General features: G+C 40.6%; 1 protein-coding gene across 1 annotated transcript; it reads left to right on the top strand.

Annotated features, from left to right (window-relative positions):
- Nucleotides 1–10,626: 10,626 nt before the first annotated feature.
- Nucleotides 10,627–11,542, top strand: LOC123158641 (disease resistance protein Pik-2-like). The gene has a single exon (XM_044576551.1). It carries the CDS (start codon nt 10,634–10,636, stop codon nt 11,540–11,542), a length of 909 nt encoding a protein of 302 aa, XP_044432486.1. The 5' UTR covers nt 10,627–10,633.

Below are 11,542 nucleotides of genomic sequence, written 5' to 3'. Positions count from 1 at the left end.
GAGAAGATAACAGAACAACAAATATCGAAGAAAGAACATCTAGTGCAAAGCGAAAATACAGAGAGGTTCAAAACTGCCTTACACAATTCGCGCCAGATTTAATGATGTATCCAACCAAATTCAAAAACCCAGAAGAAGAAAAACTTTGGAAGTTGAGTAGCACCCGCCCAGGATGTTAAACCATGGTGTGGCTAGGTTTGGGATTGTTAAACAGTGTAATTTTGTTGGTAGTTTTGCTACATGAGTAATACAAATAATTCCCCGAAGAAATTAAAATAAAGAAATAAAGTCAAATGCTCTTAGGCAGTCAAAAGAACAGGATAAATACTCCCTCCGTCCCAAAATAAGTGTCTCAACTTTATACTAGCTCTAGTACAAATTTGTACTAAGCTCAAGACACTTATTTTGGAACGGAGGGAGTACTCCCTAGCTATTACACTATTTGGTGGCCTTGTATAAAAAGATAGAGGGAGCATTGCTTACCTTCCTAACCCCGTCAGACATGTGAGACCATTAGCACCTCCAGGACCGCCAATGCTAAGTTGTCTCTTGTACCTGCGCGATATGAAGCAGTCGCTTACTCCATCGGTGTGTCTTACATCATAATTGCAAAAATTATGGGCACCGATATACACCCTCTATTTCAAATATAAGCAGTATTTAGTACTAAGATAAAACAAAGCTTTGACACTAATTACTCCAAGAAACGAGAGAACTGTAGGACAGAGACAGGGTGTAAATAAAAGCTTCCATTTCCTAAGAAAAGGAAGAAAGCAGCGAGAGAGTAGAGTTGGACGTGTCGCCAATGGCTTTCCTCCCTCCGCCCTCGCTTGGCAAGAATTCGTGGACGGAAGCAGGCCACATGCGTCCACCTCTGGCTAAGAAAATCGAGCAACATGCTAGAGATTCTCTTAATTTCGGTTTTATATTTTGTCGAATCTAATGACTGGAGATAAAAAAACCCTTCCACCGAGGTGACTTTTCCCAGGCCCTGTACCTATCCAGACTTGTTGGGCAGCATCTACAACGTGAGATGAATCCAATGATTCCAAATATGATGCTTCACACATTCTTCACAAGTGAGTTGCGAGAAGTGCGCTGCTATGCTTGCTAGAGAAATATTTTCACAGAAGAAAAGCACACAAAAGATAAGATTAATCGAGCAAATCCCATGAATGGCGAATTTGTAAAGTTCAAATGCATCCTGAATTCCTGAGTCTAGGCAGGCCAGTTCAGCAACCCAGTAGCTTGAAGCCCATGGAGAGGTCAGTCGTTAAAACTGACTACCCCGCTAACTACTCCTGTGTCGCCGAATTGTACGATGTAGAAGGCCACAAGGGGTGTGCGTATGTTTCATAAGAGCATGATAGGTAATTACCTGAAATTTGTGCCCCACAAATGCATAGTCACTTTAGTTCTTTTTTTACTTCATTAAAAAAACATTCTATTACATAACATTCCTGCTGTAGTGCACATTGGTGCCATCTAGTCTTTCTTGATTACCCAGTCCAAAAACAGCTAGCAGTCCTTTAGGAAAAAGCAACTCAGGTTTTTATTATCTGGTTTTAGTAAAAAACATACAAAACTTCCATTGTCTTAGACCCATTATTAAGTAAGTAGACAAAGGTTTCCAAGTTAGATTTCATTGTCAATGAGCTTACCACAATGGTTGTGTCACTTGCTGACTGTAGGTTACTGGATGCTTTCGCTGCCCACAACTTCACTATCTCACTAATTTTGTTTGATTCAGGCAAAGTCATCAGTGGCATACCCTCTAAAGATTTCGCATTGGCTACCACTTTACTATCTGTCTCTTTGTTTAACATGTGAGTGATACTCCGGTTCTGAGATGTGAGATCGTTACTTACAGTAGTGTTCAGAACCTGCAGCATGTCCTTGCACTGCATGTCCGACTGCAGCTCATAATCGGCCATCATCTGCCTCATACATTATACATATACACATCAAAGTCACAGCTGGTTATTTTGAACTACTAAATTTAAGACTCACAGAATTTAGTTTCTCTTTATTGATCATTGTTTCATAAATCTTGGACTTCTTTTTCATATAATAAAAAGGATAAGAAGCATACAAGAGTTTGATTTACATATTACTGGACTTTTGTAGTGTAAGTAATTTTATGATGCTAAAATCAGCACCATAAAATATGGAGTTATGTAATACTCCTTCCATCCTAAAATAAGTGTCGTTGATTAAATACAAAGTTGTACTAAATCAACGATATTTATTTGGGATGGAGGGAGTATTATTTAGGCATATTATGTTCCTTCATAAACATTTAAACCGTGAGTTATGACATGATATATTGACGATATGTGAGTATATGATAGTACCTTATCTAATCCATTAAGCATTTCGAGTATATCCTTTGCAGTAGGTCTTTTCTCCATGCTAGGGTCCACACACTCAAGGGCTATACCAATACATTGTCTTGTCGGATAGATCTTTCTGTTGATTTATAGTTTGGTGCGGATATGAGTTTGTTCCTCCAGCTAAGGAGCACCTATACATTTGCAATAATGAGCTCAAGGATGGTCCACATGCAAAGGTAGATTACTTCAACTTACTTTTTCTGTAAACTGCTGGAGTTGCTGTAGTACTGTGGGGATTATCTTGCTGGAAATATGGATAGTCCCTATGACCTGTAATTATCTCTTTGACTATGACACCCATACTGAAGATATCTGCCTTGTTTGAGACTAAACCTTGGATTAAGTATTCTGGCGCCATATATCCACTGCAGCAGTATAAAGTAAGGAGTGCAAACATAAACAAAGAATAGATATAAGGTAGCTGAGGAAAAGAAAAAAAATTATAGGTGGAAGACCCGTAGCTAACCATGTTCCAGTACGATTATCAGTGATAATTCGTGATTGTTGCTCTCCAAAGATCCTTGATAAACCAAAATCCGTGATTTTTGGTGTCATAGTAGAGTCCATCAATATATTTTCTGACTTCAGGTCCAGATGGACAATATGGCATTCATCATGAAGGAAATGCATACCAGTGCATATCCCCTTGATTATCTCGTATCTCATATTCCACTCAAGGCCCAAAGATTCATCTGTAGATATTGAGAAGGAAAAACAAAGATGTTTAAACTTGTTCAACGATCACACTTGTGGTACTGTAATGAGCATGCATTTGTGGGAGGCATGTAGCATGAGTCGGCATCACCTAAGTTTAAGTACTCTTCAATTTATAATTTGAGTGTTTTGCTCCTTCCAGTAAAAAAAGATGACTATATAGTTTTCTGTAAAAAGGGGAACCTAGTTTCTTCAAGCTATTCGCCTCACTACATGACTGTGCATGGACGCACGTGCATGTGTGTGTATGTGTGCAAGCTCCATAACAGTAATAATTTTGTGCGTGGTACCAAATGATATATTGTTTCTACGATGTCAATTACCTGCAACTTTTTAGACCAGAAGCTAGGACAATTTTTTCCAAAGCATAGCTGATACAATATAATTTTGAGCTGTGTTCAAACGAAGTAAACTTCATAATGAAAATGGAAAGAAATGTTTCGCAACTATACCAGAAATATGTTTGTCTAGGCTTTTGTTGGATACATACTCGAAGCAGAGCAACCTGTTAGGCATTTCTGCAAAAATATGCTTGCCACTCCCAGTTGGTTCCTCTATCGCTTCCCATTTTGATTCGGCACAGTAACCTACAATAAGTACCACGTTTTGGTAGTGCACGAGTCCGGTAGTGCACGTTTTGGTGTTTGATCCCCATAAGTGGTTGATCCCCATAAGATAGCTGACCTCATTCTGAAACGTCTCCTCTTTTGGACATATTTCAGAAAGCTTCTTCAAAGCAATGATTTTCCCACTCTGAAGAACTCCCTGTGTTGTACGTTAAACATCTCTTCATAGCATGCACATATCTCTTTGATTAAGTGCTGTTTGCTAACATTTGATATGTGGAGTAAAAGAGGTCATACCTTGTAAACTAATCCAAACCCACCTTGGCCAAGTACTGACTCATTGGAAAATGACATGTGATGTTTTTCAAAAAATCTAGTGGAAGAGACAATGGTGTTGCATTTGAATCCTCTAGCTTCTTCTCAAATTCATCATATATACTCGCCATGCCTCTTTAAATAAAGAACTATATGACAGGGCATCTGAAATCTGTGTCAAAAAGAGTCTATATGGTTCAAACCCTGCACCTAAGTATATGAAAAGAAAACAATTTGTCAAACTGAGATGGCAATAGTTTTGTACTGTATAACATCCTACCCTTGAACATACTGCTAAACAAGTTGAGATTAAGAAGCCACTTCAAATAGAAGGGCTGAGAAAAAAGAGAATGAATTAATGAACTATAGAAACAAAATGAATTGAAGATTCTAATACAAATCTACACATGGACACGGATGTTCGATTAGAATTTCTGATCAGGGAAGGCATCGACTAGAACTTTTGATCTAAGCTGGCAGTTTTAGTAGTAAAACGAGATCAAACAATGACAGTTCTTCGAGTAAAATTGCCTACTCAGAGAGAAACTGCCATGTCGCCTGATCAAACTGCCACCTCACCGCTCTCCATCTCAACTTAAACTACCAGGCGAACGTTCGCAATTGCCCCCCTCCCTGACGAACGCTCGCCAGTTTTGTCTGTCCTTTTCTTTTTTTTACTAGGTATGTGCCCCATGCGTTGCCACAGTGCCAAATATTTTGTAACACAATAGGACGACCATACGGGACAAATCTTCATGAAAAACAAATAGACAAAATAAAATTATGTTTTGGTTATATAAAGTATAGATTGGTTGTCATTTATTAAACTGGCAAAATAGTTATGTGCCCGTGCTCGACCATGCTTTAGCGGGTTACCAAAGATATCAGGTTTTACCATAAGAAAGAATTCATTTATGGAATGTGAATTTGTTGCTATATACCTGGTTTACCGGGTTACCAGGGATTGCTTTGCCGAAATTCAGAAAGGGATGAAAAAACGAGAAAAACGGTGGAGGGTGAGAGGAGCGACGGGGGTGCGGAGATTTGTGAAAAATGAAACCTTACATTGTTTCTAAGTAGTAGAGATATAGATAGAGATTCTTAGCTTTGGAGTACATGATAAATTTCAAAAGATGCATACAAAGTAGTATTTCGCATCATTATGTGGTATGGGAGCTGGACTAAAGATGCAACTCTCACTTCGTTAACTAGTAAGCTTGCACATGTAAACTTAGACAGAAACTTTGTTGTTCATTATTGTTAGGAGGCACATATGTTTATATAAAATCATCTAATTCTTGTCTTCAAGCTGAGCATTGCTCACGTGTTGATCAGTCTAAAAATTCAAAAAAACAGTACTGCAGATAATTGAGCATACATAGATGGTCTATTTACATTTTTCTGAAAGTAATATCTATATCTTTACCAAAATTTTCTAACCTATAATTGGCCTGGTCTCCTCCAGTAGTTTAAACCCAACTGCAGCCATTAACAATGCCACGACGGTATGCATCCAAACAAGGACGTGAACAACTTGTACATATTGATTACTTCTGTAACGCTAATTGTGGATTAAATATGATGGCTTAATATCTTTGCTTCTGACTTAATCCATTCCCTTATATTAATGCTAGTAGATGACCAAGATAATGAAATTAGCCAACCAACCTACAAATTGTAAATCAATGTGAGTATGCGACAGGGATGTAACATTGATTAATGATTAGACGGAAGTCTTCAAGTATAATACTACTTGCTAGTTGTCCATCGGAATAATACAAGGCATTGATACCTCCCACTTGTCCTCTGTTTTGTCTGATTGGAATATACTAATTTTGTTTTAGATAACTGAAAGATACTAATACAACAAGTTGTTGACATGTGAAGACAGCTAGACATGTCTGTAGCTACTTTGCAACACGCAAAAAGAAGATACTGTAAAAACAATAGGCTACAAGCCTGCAACCGAAAGAGAATCATTGCAGTGCTTGGACTTAGCCAGACGAAGGGGAGGAAGTTCAGTGACTCGGCTTGCGGTTTGGCTTGGATCAAAGAAGATTTTGATCGTCACTTCGTCCAGATAAGCTTATGAAGACAGGAAACTGTACCGCGAATTAATTGTCAACACAGTGAGTCAATGTTCCATAAAAAGTCGATTCAAAGTGGCTGGTTTGATCAGTACATGTTGTGGTATGTTTTGCTACTTGTACTCAACGATATGCCGCATTACTATTTTCACCAAATCAAGGACGAAGTTAGGGTGTTGTTGATGATGAGGGGCATGCCTAGGGGTGTGGCTAAGAGCCCCCTGTCCAGCCCAAAGAAAATATGTAATAATTTATGCCATTTTTAGTAAAAACAAGGACTAATCCCAAAGGTCTACCAGCTGCTAGCTGAAGATGGCCCCCTCCTCGTCCTGGCGCGAGGCCTGTTTAATTTGCTACGTGAGAGTGGTATAAAGTTTGACGAAACCATGAAACGAATAGTAGAAGATACCAGATAGTGGTGGATAACTGGTTGCTCAACAGGTATGTTTGATGGGTTAGCAAGATGCCAAGTCGATCATTATGGAGCTCATGTGGCACCAATGGCAACAACACACATAAGGCTCGAAGGAGCCTAGAGATCATCATACCAAATCACATATACACATATATTGTAGACATATACCCCCTCTGTCCGAGAAAGCTTGTCCCAATACTATGTAGAGTTTGAAACAAAAGAAGATGTCGGACATCTTATGCAGCCCCTAGGGCATAACTGTGGAGTATAGTGAGAAGAATGAACTTGTACGATATGGGGCAAAGCTCAAGGTTTCAACCCATCACCTAGCATTTGGTTCAGCTGATTCAAAAACAAATCTCATGTTTTATCTAGTTTTTATTTCTGAAAGTGTCAAAATATAGCTCAATCATGTTTTTTGACAAGAAATTGTTTTTCTGTCGGTTTTCAGCCCACAGAGAAATTTCGATTTCTGGTAGTGACGGGGCATAGTCACTCGCTGGATGGTTTGACACATAAAGCTAGTCATGCACCTCCTAGTTCTACATCTAGATGGTACAGGACCAAAGCTCCCATACCATTTCTGAGAAACCAAGGTTCCTTTTAGAAACTTACCTTACCGCTGTGTACTCCTAGGGCTTTCTGGTGGCAAGATGGGTGAATATAGCATATAGCGAGCATCCTCCCAATATTGTCCCCTCTTACTAGTGTGTGTTCTGTATTGATGATATCGTAAGATCGTCAAAATAAAACAAGATTATAGAATAACCTATATGAAGTCGCACTTTCCTTTTTTTTTGGGGGGGGGGGGGGCACAATGCTCAACAACCTTCATACATGAGACCAAATTTTGTTTTCATACTATAAACAATCACATTATCCCCTTAGTTTCTAATTATCAATACCAAAATCCACTTAGGCGCCTAGATGCACTTTCAACAGCCCTGGAGGTCTACCATTGATTGTAAGACCGTCAATGGAAGTATGTACCACTTACAAACTTCATGGCCGAATCACGAGTGGTATTTGTTAGTGTTGTTTCATCTCTTCGGTATCTATAGACATTTGACAATCCAAATATTTGACAACCTTTCATATGCCCATTCATATTTGACAGCATTTAGCACTCATATATTTGTCATAATTCATCATACAACACATTTTGAATATAAAATTTCACAACGGACATATGTGATACATAACAAGATCCAATGTTTTAAATAGCGGGCTATGGCATTTAGCGGCGACCCTTAAAAACAGCTATAGCTGGGCTATAGCGGGGCTATAGCGGCAATATACATGAAATCATTTAGCGGCAACACCTTCAAACAGTTATAGCGGAGCTATAGCCGGCTATTGAAAACTATGACAAGATCTGAAACATAAGCACAAGTGCACAAGTTTAAACATAGAAGAGTGTCATTTCAATAGAAGATCATTTGGATGCATGCTTTATCTCATTTGAGCCATTGACATTGTAAATCGATAGCAGATGGGTGAGCGTCTTCTAGGGTCCTAATGATGTGCGGGATTGGTGATTTGCCTGCAATGTCACTAATACTAGGGCTCGCCGGAATGTCTGTTGCATTCGGTAGTTGGGACGTCGGCTTTGAAATCAGTACCGGATGGTTTGATGACGTATGTATTAATGACGTGTTAGAAGATATTTTGGATGCAGGCAATTTCATGCATACAGAGCATGTGAATATAAAACTCCAACCACTCCTATCCACCGAGGGGAGAAGTACATGACTTTGGAATGATACAAGAGGAGGGAGATATTTTATAGGCAAACGGTTTTATATACCAGGTCGCACATATCATATGAGTGTGTATATACACATATATGTCCATGTCTCTCTCTTATGATTGATCGGTTAGCCGGGCATGCATGTCTTGTTGTGAAAAACATCACCCTTGGTGACCTATGCCTTGTGGATAGAGACTGCCCTGTTTCATCTCAATCTATTTGGATTGGGTGTATTAATATATATAATTTTCTCCTTATATTGAAAAGCCAACTCGATTACAGTTTATTGCAGAAGCAACCCAATAAACTCCAGAGCCTTGCATCAGTTGGCAATTGACATCAACTAGTCATCCAAAGTACTACAAATGAAACATAGAAACCAAAGTGCCCGGCCTCTCACTCTCACTCGTCAATTTCATTATAAAATACTTCTTCTCGAGATTCATTAAAACAAAATTTGACAGCCTTGCATTTCGTATCACACGGCACACTAATTCAAATATCCTCTTGTCACCTAATTTGATGGAAAGAAGACTGTGTCATGCCATCAAAGTTTCGAAAAGAGACGACTATCAATTACTTCTTTTGCAAGACGTTTTTTGACACTACACAAATAGAATAATAATAATTAAAGGAGAGCTGAGAGCTGGACATCCAAGCTACCAAAGAAGACTTCGGCAATTAATTAAAAAAAGAAGCGAGACTTAAGAGGTTGTCCGCTACACGTATACCCAGTCCCGTCCTCCCTCACCAGCTTGGTAGCGTACCCATTGCCCACAGCTAGAATGAAATAAAATATGAACCAGCAAGCATCTACAACCAGACTTAGCAAATTCGGCGCACTAAATGTTCGCGGACGTGTCCGGACGCTTTCATGGACAGCGCTGGATGGCCCCTCCAAAGTCATGCCGGACAGCCACGCATTTTTATATCTGAACTCTCAAATCCATTCACATCGGGCGTACGCATGAATATCACAAGATCATTGAGTAGTTGTGCAATTCAATCATAGTTCATACGCATAGTTCATACATGAAATACATAGTTCAAAGATACAATTTATTTGAGGTGCACAATTCAAACATTAAGCTCTTTGATTTCTTTCTTGGTTTTCAACGTGAATCCACATATGCTCCACAAGATCATTGAGTAGCCCCCCGTGCACCTGTTCATCTCGAAGATTCTAATGCATATGCAAAAAACTCAAAATCTGATCTGCATCTATATGGACTAGTTCTCCGGGCTTCTCGAAATCATGGGTTCGGGCTGCCCCTTCACCTTTGTCTTCAACAATCCATTGTGCAAAGTAACACAACATTTCATTAGCCGCAACAAAGTCTCTAATTCCACATCATTGCAGATCCACAAAAAATAAATTTTCAACGAGCTTCGAGTACTTTGAATGCCCTCTCCACATCTTTTCTAACTGCTTCTTTCATTATTGCAAATGGCTTTCTTTGTTGGCATGGGGATCAGATATGGTCTTTACAAACGCTACCTAAAGAGGATAAATATACCATCTTCAAGGTAGTACCCCATATGTTGTAGTCGTGGCTGTTAACAGCGTAGTTGCACAGCGGCGCTTCCCCATTGCAAAGTCTTCTAAAAACAGGAGATCGCTAGAGCACATTAATGCCGTGGTGAGAACCAGACATGCCGGAGAAAGCATGCCAAATTCACAAGTCCTTTGATGCCACTGCTACAAGTATGATCGTGGCCCTAAATCCACCCCACATATGAGTTGTGTTTGAGGGGTATCGGACAACTTAGACGATTGAACTGACTTTAGAAGTTCTGGTTGGGTGGCATTTTTATGTCCGGATGGTATTCGTGCTGTCTGCCCGGACGATTAGTGGGAAGCGGTGGATCCAGTTGTTGATGCTCTGACCCAGTTAATATTGTGTATTAACGTATTAAAAATGTATTTTAATATTTTACTCCATCCGTTTCTAAATATAAGTCTTTCTAGAGATTTCACTATGGACTACATACAGATGTATATAGACGTAGTTTATAGTGTAGATTTAGTTATTTTGCTCCATATTTAGTCTCTTATTGGAATCCCTAAAAAGACTTATATTTACGAACGGAGGGAGTATATAATAATATTTGATTCCCCACGAGACACCTATCTTTCTAGACGAAGAGCACCCCTCAATAAAAAAGATGAAGAGCAACTCTGATTGTCAGAAAAAAAAATCAAAGATAAAGATCAACTCTCCCGACCTATGCGCTTGCAAATAGCACAAAGAGCCAAGCCATTAGGTACTCTCCTGTAAAAACTAATCAATGTCCATGTTCAACTCTAGCTAGTGCGATGGGCACTGCCATTTGCCAGAAGAAAAGATAGAGAGAGAAAAATACTGAGAGGGAGGAAGAGGGAGAACGAGAGGATGGATAGCGCGGCGAACACGATTGTGAGTGTTGGGCAGCTAGTAGGCGAGGAGTTTTGGCTGCTCCGCAAGGTCGGCGGCGATGTGGCCGAGTTGAGGAACGAGCTGGCGACCATGAGCTCCCTCCTTCGCACATATTCCGAAGCCGAGGCCGGCACCGTGGACCACTTCGTCCGGGAGTGGATGAAGCAGCTGCGCGAGCTCGCCTATGATGCTGAGGACTGCGTCGACCTCTACATCTTCCGCATCAAGTCCCGCAAAGGAGACGGCCTTCTCGCCTGGTCAAAACATATGGTCGCGACGATTTTCCCTCGCCATCTCATCGCCGGTAAAATCAAGGACCTCCGCCTCCGCGCCATCTCTATCAGCGAGCGCCATGCTCGTTACGGCGCCATCGACCGCGAGAAACTGAGCCCCTCGGTTTCTTTAGCCCCTGTTGCGGCGGTGACCAGGCAAGCACTCCGCCCTGCCAACTACACTGATAAGTTAGTTGGCATCGCGGGACAGGCCAACACTCTGGCGGAGAAGGTGAAGGCGATGAATAATGACCAAGAAGACAAGCTCAAGGTGTTCTCCGTTGACGGGTTTGGAGGGCTAGGCAAAACAACGCTGGCCATGGAGGTGTGCCGGCGGTTGGAGCCGGACTTCGATCGTCAAGCGCTAGTGTCTGTGTCGCAGGCATTCGATGCCGGGAAGGACCTCAGCGCATTACTGAAGCGCGTGCTTCAACAGATGGTGAAGCCAAAAGCAGATAATGAGAAAGTCATCAAGGAAGAAGACTCCTTGGGCGGTGATCATGACGTATTAAGCGTGGATCAGCTGGCCAGGAAGCTCGATGAGCTTCTCGCCGACAAAAGGTATGGCCGGCTACACTGTGTATACATTATTACTCCCTTCAATCCAAATTAA

Source organism: Triticum aestivum, chromosome 7B (assembly GCF_018294505.1).
Source record: "Triticum aestivum cultivar Chinese Spring chromosome 7B, IWGSC CS RefSeq v2.1, whole genome shotgun sequence".
Lineage (NCBI taxonomy): Eukaryota > Viridiplantae > Streptophyta > Magnoliopsida > Poales > Poaceae > Triticum > Triticum aestivum.
Note: the sequence above shows the minus strand (reverse complement) of the source record. Positions and strands in the feature narration are given on the sequence as shown.